Here is a 19231-nt window from a genome sequence, read left to right as displayed (position 1 = left end):
AAGGATGTGCTGTGACATGTAGCCCTTCTTCAGGTGTCTGTAACTTAACTTTAATAAACAGACCTCCATCAATATTGTTATTGTGTGCTTTACCCATCATTAGCGAGTGTTTTCATTCTTGTGCAACCCTATTTTCTATTTTTTATAGGTTTTTTCCACATTCTTTATTCTCAAATTCTTCCTATTCTTGATGCTCACTTCCTCCACATGATACCAATTCACTGACACAGATTTTTTATAATTTTTAAGTACTTAAAGATTAATCAGTTGTTCACATCTGCTGTGAACATAAACAAAATAACATTTTAATGACATAAGAATTAATTTGTTTGGTAGTCCATTTATCCTAACGTATGTTTTCGTCTGTATTTTAGTTGCATCCTACATTCTCAAACAATATTGCAGTAGAGAGTCATGATAGCTTTCAGTTTATAAGGTTACTGCAATGTGTTTTGCTTTCCTGAAGTGGTTATTATTCCATTGATCTTCATTACTAGATAACTTCATATATACAAACACCTAATAATTTGAATGCTTAGAATAATACACAATTCAACTGGTTTAGTTGGGTAGGGCTTATATTTTGAAGTTATCGTACCTTGTTTAGGGTAAAATTTCAATCCGGATTGAACCTGGAGTGGAGTGAACTCGGAGTGAATGTGTAACGAACATAGATTGACGAAATGCGTTTATGGTAAATATCACAATCCAGATTGAAATGTAAACAAGATTGAAGTTGGAGTCAACATGGACTGAAAATGGTGTGGTGCGATCTAACCTTTTTTCCGTCCAGCAATCTTAAAATATGTTTTTTAATCATTACGTCAAACAATAATTATACTTACATCTCTGTCCACACATTCCTCTGCTCTTTTTTTTGCCATTTTCACAAATTATGCCTGAAATGCAACGAGACCAATAACAAACAATGCAATATGGCGGCGGCTTGCTCGTGCGTGTTTTCTTTTCACTCCAGTCCGTGTTTAAAGTAAAATCTCAATCCGGATTCTTCAGTCCAGTCCACCTCAACAAGTCGAGTGGATTATCTCACTTCACTCCAACTTCAGTCCACAACAAAGTGTTTTAAGTAAAATTTCAATCTAGATTCCTCACTCCACTCCAGGTTCAATCCGGATTGAAATTTTACCCTAAACGAGGTATTGGATACATGTAACTTGGCTGCATCATAGAGACATGACAATATCACGAACCATTCCACGGCACACAAACAAGTAATGACCTCACACTACTGCATGTGTTCATGAACGCGAGTGCGTATCTGCGAGCATGTCGTGTGCGTGGTCGCAGACGATGGGGACGCGAGCGGCCAGGTGATGGCCTCCCAGCTGCACAACATCCGCATGAAGCTGGAGGAGAAGCGACGGCGCATCGAGAGCGAGAAGCGGCGGATGGAGGTCGTGATGAGCAAGCAGAGGCAGAAGGTTGGCAAGGCTGCGTTCCTGCAGGCCGTCACCAAGGTAACTGTGGCGGCTGGGTTACTTTGCAGTTGCTTGCGGACGTGCCTAGGTTTGCTGGTTTAGTTCCTGAAAATATGCTCTTTTTTTTAATGGGGGATGGGTGGAATTATTTTAAAAGTGGGTGACTATTATTTTACTGTGCTCTGAGGATCTGAGGAGGGGTTCTCCCCTTCCTTCCCCCAGCCCGTCTTGATGACAGTGATGTTAGAGATGCGTATGTCATACAAGTCAGTGATAGTGGGACATAGATCTGTCATGGCCGATAGTTAGGAACCTTCCCAGCATTTAGCTGAGTTACTTCAGGTCTTGCCGTATTAAATTCCGAATGGTTTGCTATTAAATTACCTCTCTTGGTTTTTCTCTTGTAAAATGACTGTGAAATAAACCATTTAATACTTGCTAAAATATACCTATGAAAATATTAAATAGACATAAACATGTGTACGTATAATATTTTTTAATTTTTTTTTAAAAAAATGACACTCCTGTCGAGTTTCAAGACTCGATAAAAATTACCAGATTATCAATAATGTTCTAATATGCAGTGTTAAAAGTGTGTGTACATTCCTCCCTGCCATAATTGGATAGGCCTATTATTCATTGACTAGCCTTTTAGGTCTTCTAAGCAATTTAAAAAAAAAATCCTAATTTTTAAAATTATACTTCTTAAGGTGTGTTATGAAAAATTTTTGAGAATGAATTTTTACAATGCGCGCACAACATGTAACAAAAATTGACAGGATGCTTTTAGATCATATACTTAGTGATTTTGCAGACTGGTCCATATAATTAAACATATTTATTTATTGTGAATATTATTGATAGAAATTGTGTTAATAAACTTTTTCAATAATTGTGTTTGTATAGGTGAGGTTGTGTTCCCATATTTATAATTTATCCTCATTATAAATTATATCATTGTTAAATAATTAAAATTAATAAACTATATCAAATGTTCAGTCTATTTATTGATTTTCATTATTAATTAAAATTGATTTCTAAAATTATACTAAATTAAATTAATTATTACAGATGTTTGTAATAATATTGAATACTGAGTATTTATTTAAATTTTTTAATTCGTTTGAATTTATACTTTGCCAACCATATTTATAATATCACTCCAGTCATTTTATTTCTATTAATTATTTTTATTCTTTAAAAGACATTAGGTCAGATTTCTTGTCAAGAAGCTGACTAAGGAAACAAACTGTAAGTTTGTGGGTATTGAACCACCAGGTTACCGACTCCTGAGTCTGTCTGGGTATTGGGATCAACCCTTCAACCCGTCGCCACATTAATGTCATGCGTTAGTGATTATGGCCACAGAGGATTCTCCTTATTCATGATTTATGATTGTTAGTGATTCATGCAAGTGTTTGCTCAACTAACATTCATATTGCTTTATGAAATAGCATCCTTGAGACTGTAATTCACTTAATGTTTTCACGTGCAATTACATGTTAATTCCATATTTTTGTGATTTTTTTTTTCTAATTTGAAATCAAATTGACAAATAAATTTTAACGAGATTCGTAAGTATTTTGTACTTATATTATTTTTTTTTAATTATAAATGAGATAATGAAATAAAATTTCAGGTATGTAATTTGATTTTAAATATTTACTAATTCTTGTAAATATATTAAGTTTGTTATTATTATGTTATGTGTAACTGAATCCTTCTCAATGTGTTTGTGGGGTTCTGAGCTGGTTGTGGTTTAAAATTAATTTGTGCAAAGTTTTACAAATCTAATAAATTGTAGTTTGGATGTGCGTGCGAGAGCGTGTGTGTTTGGATGTGTGCACGTCTGTTTGTTTGGATGTGCTCGCGTGTGTGTTTTTTATGCTCGTGTCTGTTTGTTTATGCGTGTTGCGCAAGTAATTTCGATTAATGGTGTCGGGTTTGTTATTTTTTTTTTTTTTTTTTTTTTTTTTTTTTAACAGTTTTGTTGTAACACTTGAAATAGTACTATTCAAAAATAAATAATACTTTTTTAAAATACATTTTACAAAAAACCTCAAACATTTTAAACAAGGCATTTAAAGAGAGAAATGGCCATTTGCACAATTATAGTTCAAACATGAACTTTTTTAAAAAAACTTTTTTTTATCATGGTTTTACCTCATCTTCTGTTTCTGACACCAAACAAAACAAAATTGTGAACTTTGAGATGAACTGATCGAACTTGCGGTTCACGAGTAATAATAATGATGATCTCGGATTGACACAGCGCGAGCAGTTAAGTCTGGAATTTTTATAGACTTAATGCTGGTTATTACTTTCATCTGGCGAAATTTTATAAATTTATTTACAAAATTTTAGATATTAAATTAAAAGTACTGCTTTTTCTAGAGTTACAATTACTTCCCCACATTTTAATTGTTTGAAAGCTCATATTTTATTCAAATGGTTTAGTTTCAGGCTCTTAATTTCATTGAAATTATGTTCTCTACAAAGAAGTGTTGTTTTTTTAACTAAACCTATCAATATTTTTTAGACTATTTCATTTTGTAATAATTTTTAAAAACTATTATGTATGCATTTTCAGTTATTAAACACCAACATATATAAGACAGCGGCCACATTAGTTGCTGTCTTGTGCAACTGAATCAACTATTTTTCTCAATCAATTATAACTACTTCATAGAACGACCAATAGAAATGCACCTAACATTTCTTTTTTTCCTGTTGCCACAAATTGAAAATGTATGAACTTTGGTTTCCACAAGCGACAATCTGTACTACCAGCATGTGTTGGTGCTACATTTCAGGGAATTAACCAAATATAATTTTTGGACTAAGATCATTGGATTATGGATATATCAAAGAGCAGAATGGATGCAACTGGCCATAAGACATAACCAATGTAGTAGGGGTGAGCCGATCACCACATTTGCCGATCATGCCGATGCCAGAAATGTGGTACCGATCATGCAGATTTTTTTGACAGATTAGTGCATTTTTAAGTTGGTTGTAAAATATGCTCCAAATTACTTGAAAAGTATTGCATAAAGATACAAACGTGATCACTGTTGGTAAAAAAAATATATATATATATGCACAATATATTTCGCGGTCATGAAATGACATTAAATGTCTCGACAAATTTGTGGTGTTGAAGCCTCGTGTCGAATTTCCACCATGTGAAATTTCGGCTTTGCAAAGGTTGCATCTTGCTTTCCCCTCATCACCTACAACAACGGTAAAATGTTTCCAAACAAAGCTGCTTTTCTTTGGCATTTACAATCAAAATGCAATATTTAACTGGAAAATATAAACTCCAATTTTTAACTCTGACTTTCAAAACATTAACAAAATGACTAAACGAAAAACGTGATGAAAATACTGTTGTAAACACGCCAGACAATCGAGGTCAACTATCGCAATTTTTTACACAATCGATTAGTAATGCAATGTTTTCAATCGAGTCGTCCATATACATACCCGTGTTTTATCACACAATCGTTGCACCGTTTTTTTAAGACATCCAAATTTGGAGGGGGGAAAAGTCTCAATATGTTTTGGTCCCGCTGTTAGATTCTAACTTCTTTGTGTATGTAGTTTTCCCATATAAAACAATGTATTTTATAGTTGAAATCTATTATTCATTTGGATTTTACCGTTTACGTATTAAATTTACAGAAATACAAAGTTGTCTGATGTGTAAATTTTCTTTTAAAGATATTTTCAAATGTTTCAACCTTTATCTGTTAGTCTTCGTCGCCGCTACGTATCGCATATGAAAATGTAGCCAGTTGGCATTATTCATGTTTAGTTATGTTGATTCCAAGGTAGAGCGAGCGCACGTCGTCGAATATCGATATCGATAGCTCGCCGTACGCATGCAACGTGCGCACTCTTTTTCTTGTTGAGTTAACTAAATTTAATAACCCGCACTTTGTCGTGGAAAGTGTGTACTACGACGATAGTTCACAAAACAAACCTGGACAACGTAGCAAACATATTAACACAACGATGAAAATAATCAAGTAGTATGGACAACACAACAACGAAATGCGTTTTCTTTGTTCTATTTTAAGTTGAACAAAATGTTTTTGTTGCATGACGTATTAAATGGTTTGGTGTGTTTACTCTTTTTAAACAAACGTACTTTTCATGAATATGTTTATTTTTTAAGAATAACTTTACTTAATTTTTTTTCTGCAGAAAAGATTAAAACACGTAAGTAACGTAAATGTTACTTAAAAACGTCAAGCAACAGTTCTGAAGCAAAAGATATGTCGGCGCTTTTGTGTTACGTAAAGAGATTTTTTTTGTCTTCAGAAAGCGGTAATCGGCATAAAGGATCGGCATGCAGGAAGCCGATCATGCAAATGGCAAAATGACCGAAATCGGCCGATCTTAATAATCTTCAATTGGCATCGGCTCACCCCTACAATGTAGAAACAAAATAAGTTTCTTTTTGGTGTTTGTGTTTTTCATTTTCTATCCCATTGGCTGTGTGATATTTTCTAAAAAGAATTTATTATGTATACTCGACCCAGTGGTACCATAAACAGTGGCAAAGTAACTTGGTTCACAAGAACTAAACTCATTATTGATTTTTAGTATTTTTACTATTGAACTTATTTTATTTGGTGTTGCCCTGGTTCAAACCATCTCAGTCTAGGAAACTGATTAATGATTAGGTAATAATTTGGTGTTCTGCAGTGATTCAAGGTGTGTGTGTGTTTGATTCAGATGACATTTTATAATCAAAAAGAAAGTTAGTTTGTGGCTTGAAAACATTTAGTTTGACAATAAAATAAAATAGTGAAACATAACTCAATTTATAGATTTTAGCTAGCTTTTATAACAAATTATGAATAATTTGTGATTATTTACATCAAATAATAATAAAAAGTTTATTTGGGATTTAATGGAAGAAAATTTAGCAGTAATGCTTTTGGCATGGCAAATAATAGCATTGTAATTACTGTTTTCTGTCTTGTATAGGTAACTGCAAAAATATATAATAGTTTTATTTTATTAAAACGTGTATTATACGTGTTGTATTGAAATTGGTATGCCAATTATATTCTTTCAAAGTTTTGGGCTTCTGCAAATGGAACAACATTTTTAATGTATCTTTTTTTTTTTCTGTCTTGTCAGAGGAACAAATGTGCAAACTTATTTATTTATTCAGGTTCGTTTTTATTTTGGTGAAGAATATAGCATAAAATGCAAGTTTTTTAACTGTGGGGTTTCACTCTAATTGGATAATTGGAGTTAACTGTTTTTATTTGATCAATATAAGTCAAATACAAATAACATTGCCAAAAGCAAAGACACCATATTGAAAATGAGTATTGAACCACGCTCAAATCATTGAACAAACTGTTCATGTGATAAAATAAAATTCTGTGACATTTGCAACCTTTGTTAAAATCACGAAATTAACTCATCTAACTCACTTCACTGGTTCAGTTAGGTACTACACGGCAAGATGCTGTATTCAGCTCATTTCAAGAACATGTCCCATGAAATAATCTTTTTAAAATATTATGGACACACTGAGGCCAGTATTCCAAGACACAAAAATAAGGGTGTAGGTGTTAATATTCTACACCTGTACAGTGTTCCTAGTGCATTGCCAGTCACTTATTTTCAGGGAATAAATTTTGGTGTCATACGTATTATTGTTGCCGTTTTGTTGCTCAAATCCCGCACATGTTCAGAGCTCTGTCTCCCCCTCCCCCTCCTCCTCAACCAGATGGCAGACCTGATACCATCAACTCATACATACCTAGTCATTTTTGTATTGGGGTGAAATGTACCAAGTTTGTTGTGCCAAATGAAACTGATAGCGAAACTATACTGGAATATATTTAATACACTTTAATGGCTATAAGAAATAGGTAATCGCAACTTTAAATGTACTAGACTAATTAGAAAGTCCGTTCAGTTTCTGTGCGATGGTGCTGCTATCTGTAGTATTTTTGCCATAACAATTGTATCACTGGTTGCAAAACATCTGCTAGAATACGTTGAAACCAGTTTCTAGCCTCACGCAGGTCACTGTTTATTAAAACAGTTGCTTTTCTGTTCACTTACTGGGATTCATTTGGACAGGTAGTGGAATAACGGCCCACGCCACGAGTTAGGTTACTTTTTTCTAAGAGTGTGATTTTGGCTTTGATGGTTTGAAGTCAGTACTGCTGAAAAGAATTATCCAAAATTATTTTCTTAAAGGACTGCTATGTTAATTTTAAGAAAAAACTGGACATTCATCAAAATGAGAATAAGTATTCTAAGTTAAAACACTATTCCTAAATTAAAGAGTGTGAATAAATAATTTTTCTCATCGCAAATATTTCAGAACTGTAGGATTCATGTAAAGCCTGTATTTAGTACGCAGCCATTTCAATAAGTGCAAAGAAATTGTGTATATATGTTTTGTTTCTTGGCTTCTTATTTTGCTTCATGGTACACACAATTCCTCTAAGAGTAATTCATCTGCCCTCTACCCCTCTTAAAATTATTATGTCTTGGATTTTTCCTTTATTAAATTTTTACACATAGTGTTTTGTGCAGTAACGTTCGTTACTGTGTCTTGAGTGAGTGTTACAGAGCCAGATTCTGTGCCTACAACTTTGACCTTTGTTCCTTAGGGCAAAGGTAGCTTTGCAAAGTCCCCAGAGTTGGACTCTAGCAAGGATTCAAACGGAGACGTGCCGGATTCTGTGGCTAAGCCACAGCGGCCGTTCTCGCTGCAGGTACCAAAGATACGGTTTTGCTTGACGGCATGCATGCTTGTAGTAGTAGACTACTGGTATTGCCACTTTAGTACAGTATATAGCACTTGATCAGTAGTACAGTAATTTACTTGAAGATTTGGTAGTTAGAACATTAAAACTCTTTAACACTTGATGCAGTTAAACCTCTATATAACATAAGGAACTTAATTATTGTGTTTGTTATAGAGCTCTTTATAAATAAGTAGAACAAAACGAGGGCAGTAATTTTACGGTATCAGGTTTCCACTAATCTTGGACACAAGTGAAATTTTGATGGTGATTGTCACAAAAATTGCAGTGCATGATTATCTTTGTGTAATTATAAAATAATTTATAGAAGTATTCTATCCATATCCACTCAGTTGAATTGTGCCAGTCATTTTAGCACATATGCTATAAAAAATAATTTTCTTAAAGAAATGAATCAAACTGATCTTGTATATTTTTCTTGTTCATCTTTTCATTACTATATCAGCAATATGCAGTACACTCGCCCCTCGAAGCAACTATGTTCAATTTGCATCGTTTCGGAATAACGACACCAATTAATTACAGCATGGTTTGAAGTAGCGCAAATGAAAACTCATGAATAAATAGGGTTTAAATTAGAGATGTACGAACCTGCAAATATTTAAGTCGAGTCGAGTCGAATTTTACAATAATTAGTTCGAGTCAATTCGAGTCGAGTTTGTAGATCATAAATTCAAGTCGAGTCGATTCAAGTCTGAATTTTTCTTTGAATCTTTGACACTTAAGTCGAGCTTGAATATTTGCACTTTACTGCTAAGAGTCCTTAGATGGTTGTCTTGTTATATCATGGCCCACTTAATCAAATATATTTAAAATACAAGTATTAATACAAATAATTCATTTAGAATAAATTCTTAACTGATATAATACAATTCAATAATTGAGGTATAGAGCATAGAATAAAAGTATTTTCGGAATTTTTAAATTTTATTTAACAAATATCGCCCAACTGTGAAAATTAAAAAATTAGATATCTCCTAAAGTATTTGGAAATTCTTATATCCGCCTGCTTTAATGAAAAGAGGAATTTAAAGAGCATATAATAAAAGTATTTTCAGATTTTTAACATTTTTTTTTTCGCAAATACCGCTCAACTACATATTTACCTTATTTTGGACCGAACGAGTTAGCTGCGGCCTGCAGCATTCACGAGTCAATAAAAAACAATGAACATAATTTATGCTTGTTGGCGCGAAGGTTAGGGTAAATTTCACACAATCATTAGAACATTTTTGAAAACTTTCACTTATGGGAAGTGTAAGGCCGTGCTACAATTGGCGCAACATTACAATAAACGTTCCCATAACAAATATAATACATTTAAAGATTATTGCTACAACACTAACACCGTTACGTTGCCGGCCAATCGCAAGCTGGCACTTCCAACCAATCCATGCTTTTATATTTGTATTGAATAGTTACACTTAATAAAATACTTTATACTTCATAATTAATTTTAACTTGCCACTTAACTTGGATAGCAAACAATTATACAAAACGCAATCTCGCCGAACGTAATAGTGTAAACAAACACGGAAAAAAAATTCCTGTTCGCCAACCTACACTTCCTAAAATTAGTGGAGCAAAGATTTTTTTTAAATGCTATTTCGTGATTGGTGGCGTATCAGTCGCAAACATGCGCTCTGTAACACAAATATAACGCTACCGTTAATTTATTATTGTAACGTTGCGCCGAATGTAGCACGGATTTACTAAAAAAAAGTAATATTTGTGCCGATATTATGATTATAAAATTTAATTCGCGTTTTGTTTATTAAAAATGTGTTCGTCTTCTTTGCTATGTGGTCACACATGTTAAGTTGGCAATATGTAAAACTAAAATATAAATAATATGGCCGATTGTCGTCATTGTTTGTAAGTACGTGTTTCGGTCTTACGTACGTAATTTTTAGTGTCGGCCGAAGTCACGTAAGGAGATATTAAGAAGTTATTTTAATAAAATTTAGTATCTTTTATCATCGAGTTTTACCCGAATTTCCTTTCGAGTTTCGCCCCGTCGAGTAAATTAAACTTGAATGCCGAGCCGAGCCGAGCCGAGCTGATACTACTCGCTCGACTCGACTCGAATTTTCGAGTCTCGGCCCATCACTAGTTTAAATATATAAATATGAACTCATTTAACCACTTTTTTTAGTAATACAGTATTTTAAAAATTATTCAAATTTTTTTTGTAAAATGTATTGCCTTGATTTTCATGGTATTTTACTGTTCGCAAAAATTTTCCGAATCAACATGTAGAGTAGCAGGTTCTGTAAAATAAGGCGAATAGGAATGAAAATTGGTTGGTTAGGTTAAATCAGGTTAGGTAAAGATAGGTTACCTGCAAAATTAAAAACACAGTTTTTCCTTTCATATTTTAAATATTTTAACAAATTTTTTCATATAATAATTGTAGCTGACTTAATTAACCTACCTCACTTTTTATTTTATTTGTCTAATTTTTCAGAAGTTGTTACGTGTTGTGACAAGAATAATTTCAGTGGGATTCTAATTCTCATTCTTACAATTCTAATTCAATATTCATATTCACAAATAATTTGGTGTTCACATTTGTATTCAATTCGAACTAGAAAACTGATATTCGCACAGGTATAGTTATAAGGAAGTTTTTGTCATAAAAAATTTCACTATATAGTGGTTTTACTGTGGCATGAATAAATGGTTAGTGGGCCATATATAATTTTTTAAGGTTTCAATATTTTTAAGTAGCTATGAATGTTTGTAGAGAATTACACATTTTCACATTTTGTAACGTTTTCTTTAAGAATTATTAATTTTATGTAAATGTGCATAAATATTCGGACACCTTCCCTAGAAAGGAATTTAATGTTGAACTTTATTTATTGTAGCTTGGCAGTCAGAAATGAGTGATCAACTTAACAGAGTTTGGGTCTGTTAAAACATTTCCGCAAATTTATTCATCGGATTCAAATATGTAATATATTATATATTATAAATTTTCTTTAACTTTATTCAAACTGTAGTTAAATAATTTCCCACTTATTCTAGCTGGACATTACTACAAATAATGTCGTGAAATTGCTGGCAGTGTAAAAAATTTATTTTTAATTCTGTAAAAATTTATTTTTAATTCTGTAAAAATTTCTTTAGATATAAGTATATAATTCACTTTTTGAAAATTTCAATATTTTGTTCATAAATATATATAAAAGTTTATAGAATATTAAACTACGTATATTTTGATCTAGCTTCCAAAAAAAAGCAAATGCTACAAAAATTTTGTACAAATAATAATTTTGTCTTATATTTTGTATTGATTAGCAAATTAAACTTGTTTTGGTTTTTTAAAAAATAAATGCAATTATTAAAGTGCTTTTATTTGAAGTGCACAGGTCCAAAATTATGCATTTATTATGCAATGCACTTCAAGTCGGGTTGTATTTAATGTAGCTTTTTTTTTTCAAAGGACTGGTATTCAAGTTTGTGATACTGTGAAATTCATCTTAGATTCAAGGTTTTCTCACATTAAACTTGTCTCCCATCCAATTTTGTTCTCACATTCAAAATCATCTCATGATCAGTATTATTAGATAAACATAAGAACAAATTTTTGGCAAACTGCACTAAATGAAAGGTAAGCATGATATTGAGTAGAATCACTTTATATTTTGTTCAAGTGTGCAAATTCTTATTTTGGTGATAAATAGAAGTTAGTTTGAATGCTAGTTATAGCAAATTATTCAAAACCAAGTGAATGAAACAATTTTAACTCTTCTTACAAGGCCATAAAATATAAACACACTTTCTAATGTAATGTCGATGCATCTAAAACCTAACTTAAAACCATACCTGACAGGCAGAGTGGTATTCAGTGAAGGGTATGTGAAGTTTGGATGTAGACATAAAATAATTATAAACTCAAAGCAATTTTTGAGTGGAAATCGTCTATTTGCGAATAGATGCTCTGCTTGAAACTTGCATCAGTGAAATTGATATTGTAACAGCTGATAACTCGGCTTTCATTTATCTAGGTGGGTTTAGTTTCCTTGATTTTTTTTTCAACAGTAAAATATAAACATTTTCAGTTATTAAAAACTTTTTAAAAGTGTGGTTGATCTCTTAAAGATGTCCAGCTTATGCGGCAGTTTAAAAAAAAAAAAACTAACTTTTTTATTTGTTTGTTGCTAAATTATGCATGCTGCTATCTCATTTTTAGCATGTGTGGTCTGTACTATGGATAGGTACTTACATAACATAACCTACTCATTTACTTGCATGATAGCTCATGGTTTAAACTCTCTCTGGAATGTAACTTGCATGTTACTTGGTATAATTTTGGGATTGTTTTATTGTAATTTTGTAATAATTCTTCATAAATATTTTACAGGCATTTAAGTTGTTAGTCTTCAGTTAGAATGGCTTTTTTCATGTACATCCGGGTTATTTTTTCCTTGTCAAAATAAATGGCAAAGTGTATATTTATTCTTTCCTGTGAATTCAGTTTTTTGGCTGTTTGTTGCAATGTCCGTTAATAGTTATTTTTTTATTTAAATTTTTTAGAATGGATGAGAAAATGATACAAATTCATGTAATTCTTTTTGGTGAATTGGTCAGCTGCCAGTGGTGTATGCGGGGGGGGGGGGGGGGGGGGTAGGATACATCCTCCGCCCCCTGAAATCCCAAAAAAATTGATCTATTATTCTCACCAACAAACGGAAAGAATTTGAAAGCAAACATTGGACAAAGTTGTTTAGATCCCCCTCATTTTTTCTGAAATTAATTCTGTGTACACTCCTGTAAGCTGCAGTTGTACGTGTTAAGTATTATGTAATTATCAATATATGCTTGGGAAGGGAAGACATTGAAACTGTTGACTTAATATGTATGGTGTGTTTATAAAGTGCTTGTATTTGTAATCTTTTAGCAGTAGCAATATGCAGGATGTCCCATAACCCAACATCAAGCCAAGAATAGTTTATAGGCCAGTAAATTATAATATTCAAAAAGTGTCATAGTTTTAAAGTTATAGGCTTATTTTATTATAATTTAATGATAAATGTCCTCTCTGTACCAAATTATTAGATTCTGTGACTGAAAATTTTTGTGTGCAATCATAAATAACCCTACTATGAATAAAAAAATCCAAATAAAATAAAAAATGTTATACTTTTAGGGGGAAAATATTGTTTGGAAGATTTATTTCGAGAAAAATTTTTTAATTGTGTCAATTTGACTAGTCATACTGCAAAAAAAAAATTGTTTTGCTAACTTACCAAGTTATTTGAATAATTGGCTTATTAAAACAACTAACCTGATAAGTTAGCAAATTATTATTTTTTTTAGTGAATATTCAAAATTTAACACTAAAATTATACAATTAATATGTATTTACATAAAGTTCATTTGAACAAAAAATATGACTTTTTTTGTTCTAAATAGATTAATTTTATTATAATGCATTAAAATTACTGAAATGCTGCATATTTTACACTGATAAAACTAACCCGATGATTTTTATGTCCTTTGATATGTTACGAATAAGCACATCTTTTTTCATATTAAATTTACATGTTACTTACTGTTTTTAACAGCTCTAGTGATTAACAAAAGTATTTACTGACCTATGTTCATTGACATTTCTTCCCTCTCTGTACCTACAGTTTTGATGTGAATCTCAGATCAATCCTGTGTACTGTTTGTTTTACATATGACTATTTGAAATACTGTGGTACAAGTGGCACAGCTGTGTGGCAGTCCATGTTTCGTGTTGAGATGTGTGTGGTTACAAGCATTTCCATGTTCAGAACACACAGATTGATGTTCTTCATGTAAGTGGAACCTGACATGCAGCAAGTGTTTATATTTACTGTCGGTAATTAGCCAAGAGAATCCATGTTAGGGAAAACTTCCCAGAATATCGCTAACGAGCCAGCCGTCCATTTCTGTCACAGAACTCAGGTAACAAACTGAAAGTTAGGTTATTCCTCATGTGAAAGTTTGATGGCATACGCATACACTATAAACTGAATTAATTACATCCTTTGTCTGTATTATGAACTTTTTAAATTCCTAGTGTTTTCATATTGCTGTTGTAGGTGTGGAACTATACAGTTAAACTGCATTGATAGCATAAGGTTTTTTTTATTATTTAATTATATTGTATTTTTATGATTTGATATTTTACTGCTGCAAACTTGTGTGCACCTAAATAAACTCTGTGTATGTAAATAGAATGAAAATTTTATGTGAAGTCTGTATCCTCCTGTTCAGTATTTTTCCATCCTGAACATTTTTTATCTGGATCAGCTCTTCATTTGTGTTTATTGGTATGAGTGCATGATTCATATGTTGTGCTGTTACCAGGAGATAAACGAAAATGTGTCGACAGTGGAGCACAAGTGGCTCGACAGTGGTGTTCCATTCATCGAAGAGAGGAAAACCCCAGACATTGAGAACATGAATTTGGAGCAGTACCAGCAGTCCTTAGCCCAGTAAGAATACACTACAGCCATATGTTTGCTTCCCATAAAAATTTTTTTATAAAATCCATTCACAGTTACTTCAATATTTCTAAAGTTTTTAAATAGGAAACTAGAAGTTCTTAGTAGTTGAATATTGGACAGTGTACATTAGCATTACACAGATTACGACCAGTCATAAAAACTAATGTACCCCTGTTTCACTGCCTTGGCGGTTGAATATCAAAAAATTGTGCAAGCATCTTACATAATTAATTAAGTTTGTCATGCTCAGATTTTTACATCCAGGTTTATTAGCAATGGGAATAAAGAGTTTTTTTTATGGAAAAAAAACTTACTCTCTTTTCACACCCGAAAGTCCAATTTCTGAAAACTGAAAAAATACAATTCGAAACTTTATGTGCTTGTTGTTCATTCTTAATTTCTTACCCTTAGATCAAGTAAAATCAGAAAAATTAATTTTTTTTTAACCAACCTTAACCCTTTTACATCCCTTAGGGACAGAACCTTGTAAAGTGGTAAAATAATAATTTGTAGTTTATTATTTTTCTATTCTTACCAAATAATTTATGTCTTAGTTAATTCCGGAAATACAATTTTTTTTAAACAAAAATATTTAATCTCCTTTTTACCCCCTTAAAATTACTGTATCAATCAATTTTTTAAATTAATGCAAAATTACTTTTAAGAATAAAATTTGTTTTTAGTGTTATACTATTATAAATGAAAGTTTTATTTAACACCCCCCTCCCCCCCTCCCCCCCCCCCCCACACACACACACACACACACACACACACACACGCACGCACACGCGCGCGCGCGCACGCACTCGCAAACAATTTTTAACCGTCCTGATTGTTGTGTTTCAATTGATTTACATCCATGAACATTTATATCAAAAATTAAAACACTTATGAGAAAATGAGATATTTTCGGTTTATCATGGTTAAAATTCATAATAGATATAATAATAATAATAATAATAATAATAATAATAATAATAATAATAATGCAGGCTATCATGGTAATGGCAATTGAAACTTCAACACAAACATTAAAACAGTACATTTTGTACAACAGTATGTTTACACACAGGAAGCAAAATATTATGCACAAAAATAAATCTTTGGCGTTCAATTTAATGACTTTATCCACACGTAAATGAATTTTTCACTAACTGCTTTTAAGCAAAAAATATTTACAAAAAAGTATCAAAAATGTAATGTAAAATCATACGCATGTGTGCAAAACACTCCTCCCCCCCCCACCCCACCTTCACCCCCGCAAACCACCAAACACACACACACACACACACACACACAAAAAATTAAAAAAATAAAACTCAATTTATAAATAACACGGCCAACCTGCGTCAAATTATTTACTTCAGCCTGGTGTCATGATTGCTCGTCCACATTGGAAGTTAAAAGATATTATTGTAACGAGTGGAAAGAAAAATTATGTTAATGTTGTATTTATGAAATAAAGGTGTTTTATTGAAATGAGCTTCAAATGTTTCCCCACAAGTACAGAAATCTAACTTTTGTTAGTACAGTGTTGTGGATTAACGTAGGTGATTGCAGTTTTGATCTAACTTAAAAATATTTACTGCCTTTTTAGTATATTAGTGCTAGGTATGTTGTGTAATCACTGTCAGCTTACTTGACCAGAAAATACGCATTTTTGTCAAGTTTCAATTCATGTGAATCAATTTTCATCCAAATTGATAGTTTTTACAACCTACCATTCTAAATATAAACATCCGTATAAGTTACAATTCCTCCTTACAACTTAAGAATCGACAGTTCCGATTCCAGGTAGAATCGGTGGAATCGAAGCACCGAAGAACTGACATACCCATACCTAGTCATAGCCATATATGTTAGATGTACTGTACTAAAACATTAGTACCGAATACTAAAACATTGTTTATTTATGTTATTACTGCTGCTAAATTACAGTTTGGAATCAATATTTCGGTTGGTTTAAATTTTATTAACTTCTCTGTGTCGTGATATAGTTTGCTTCTGACATTATTTGCTTATTTTTTGAGACTCTGAGAACGTTTATTTTGATTACATAACATGGCGTTATGTATTTTCGGACTGTTCATAGCTCTAGCAGCACTTTCAATTGGCATGTTGCGATTAGCTGCTTCCTTGGTGGCCCGGCGTTCAAAAATTCAAACAGTTTTATTGTTTGAATCTGTTGAGCGTTTGGCCCGTTGCATCATGGGAATTGGAATGTTGGAGGGAGTTACGGTCCAGATCCGTGTCAGGTGGGGTTTTACCTGGCCTGATATAGAGTGAAAAAGTTACTGTAGCACATTAATGTACAAACTTCGTATTGTGGTGCTACATCAAGCTTTTGTGTACCTTGAGGTACAATTTTAATAAATTTGAAATTTGAAAATTTTTATTTTTATTTTGAGAACCTTTTGACAAGTAAAAACATTTGTTTTGTGTTTGACCATCATGTTCTGCTAGACAAAGATTTTATTATTCCATCTAATTTATTTTTCCATAACAAAGTTGAAGTAATTTTCTGATTTTAATATTTTGTGTAGTAAATTGAAATAATTATGAAGTGTGTGTTTATGTTTTGCATATGTACTGATATTTATTTTGTTGTTGATTTCTCATTCTTTCGTTAACGCCAATATTTTGCATTTTCTTTTATCAATAACGAATAAGAGTAAATCCTAAGATTGGCATAAAAGCGTATCCAAATAAAAGCAAACAGAGGCTAATGTGAACATTAATAAATGTTAATTAATGTTAACCGTAACTGTTTTCCTTGTCTTTTTATAAACACACACCTTTAATAACTGTAACTTTTACTGCCTCATTAATTCTTTTGTTTGGTATGAGTTATAGACTCTTGTTAGTCATTCGCCACATTGTCATAGCCATTATCGTCTCATTGTCGAACCTTCGTGATGTGTGAGGGATTGGTGCATGTGGGTAAAGGTTGTGGTTCCAATTTGCGAGGTGGGTGTTTTGGGGCAGGATGAATTCCAGCCTGCATGAGATCCAGAGCGACATCCAGCGGTTGGCGAGCCAGCAGCACCAGATACAGGATATCAACTACTACAGCCATCAGCAGCATCAACAGCTTCAGCAGCAACAGCAGCAACAGCAGCAGCAGCATATGCTGCAGCAGTTGGCAGCCCAGCAGCAACAGATGCACAACTTTGCCTTTCAACACCAACAGCAGCAGCAAGGTTTGTCGGGGAAATATGTATGCAGGGGGGAAATTTTCTTAGCATCTTCATGTAAAATAAACAAGAGACAAGATTTTATGATTTTTTATTTTCAAGCCAATGTGAATTCCACAAAAATAGTGCCATTTTGACTTGACGCTCCTTTATAATAAATTATTATCAATAATTATTACCCGGTGAGAATTATTTTGAATGAAAATAAATTGCCCTATGTTTGTGTGTTCAAAACATGTAAAAACATCAGAAATGTAAAAATGAGTTATTAGTACCAGATTCACGCTAAAACAAAATTATTATTTTTTTTTTCCCCTTTCAATTTAGATGATGTACCCTGGTGCAAACTTAATTACATTCATAGAATTAAGTAGCGGTATTAAAAGATTACATTTTTGGAATTTGAGATGATTGATGGTGTGCATTGACATGCTTTCTGGTATTATTTCTGTTTTATCACAGTTCACCAAATAATCTTGCCCCTAACAATAACTGCAAGCAAAATTTTTTTTAAAGTGTTTTTTATAGGAATAAGATTATGTGGTGAATTGAGATAAAACCAAAATAACATCGCAAGGTATGTCAATAGAACATATAACACCGAAATGTAATTAAAAACATGAAATCAATCAGCGATTTGACAAAAATTAACTGTAACCACAAATTATTATTTTTTTTACTTTATTGTAATTTCAATGAATGTAATTATTTAGTTTGACTTTTGTACCAAAATGTACTAACTAAATGGTGTGCAAGAAATGTGTTCTTTGATCTTGCATCTACAGGAAAGCACCAGTACAGCGAACTTCAGTTAAACGAACACTTCACTTAACCGAACTCATTGTTTGGTCCCGCCAAAAACGTATATAATAACCTTGAATTTTATTTAATCTTAACGAATTTTACGACTGCCTGTTTCTTCCTGAAACAAAAATATTCACTTGAACAAACAACCTTGAGGCAAATTTTTGAAAAAAATTACCATCCAAAAACTTGTACTTTATTTTTAATTTTCTTACTCAAACACCAATCCATTGCTAGCCAGGTGGTCTGGGGTGTGATAATATGAAGTAAGTTTAAGATATATTTTAGTTTAATATTTGTAAATAATACACAATTTTTTTGAACAAACACTTTATAAAAATTAAAACATTAACACCAAATTATCCTATTTTAAAAATTAAATTGACGTATAAACAAAACCATAAAAATCTTGTCCCTAGTTATTATAGCTAAAAGTAAATTAAGCATTAAATTAATTAAAACACCAGTAGTAGCTCATTTGCAAGGGATGTACGTATATG

At 32.2% G+C, this 19231-nt stretch overlaps 1 protein-coding gene across 4 annotated transcripts in view; it reads left to right on the top strand.

Moving 5' to 3' along the window:
* Positions 1-19231, top strand: part of LOC134533243 (patronin) — a 206227-nt gene that overhangs the window by 155505 nt on the left and 31491 nt on the right. For 3 of the 4 annotated variants that reach the window (XM_063370655.1, XM_063370682.1, XM_063370664.1), the window contains 4 exons: positions 1309-1478; positions 8093-8197; positions 14594-14721; positions 17719-17933. In XM_063370655.1, the coding sequence (XP_063226725.1) occupies positions 1309-1478; positions 8093-8197; positions 14594-14721; positions 17719-17933 (618 nt within the window). The remainder of the gene's footprint in view (positions 1-1308; positions 1479-8092; positions 8198-14593; positions 14722-17718; positions 17934-19231) is intronic. The other variant, XM_063370673.1, reaches the window with a different exon arrangement.

The sequence above is a fragment of the Bacillus rossius genome, chromosome 1, assembly GCF_032445375.1.
Source record: "Bacillus rossius redtenbacheri isolate Brsri chromosome 1, Brsri_v3, whole genome shotgun sequence".
In the NCBI taxonomy this organism is placed as follows: domain Eukaryota; kingdom Metazoa; phylum Arthropoda; class Insecta; order Phasmatodea; family Bacillidae; genus Bacillus; species Bacillus rossius.
The sequence above is the reverse complement of the archived record's forward strand: the minus strand, read 5'-3'. Positions and strand labels throughout refer to the sequence as shown.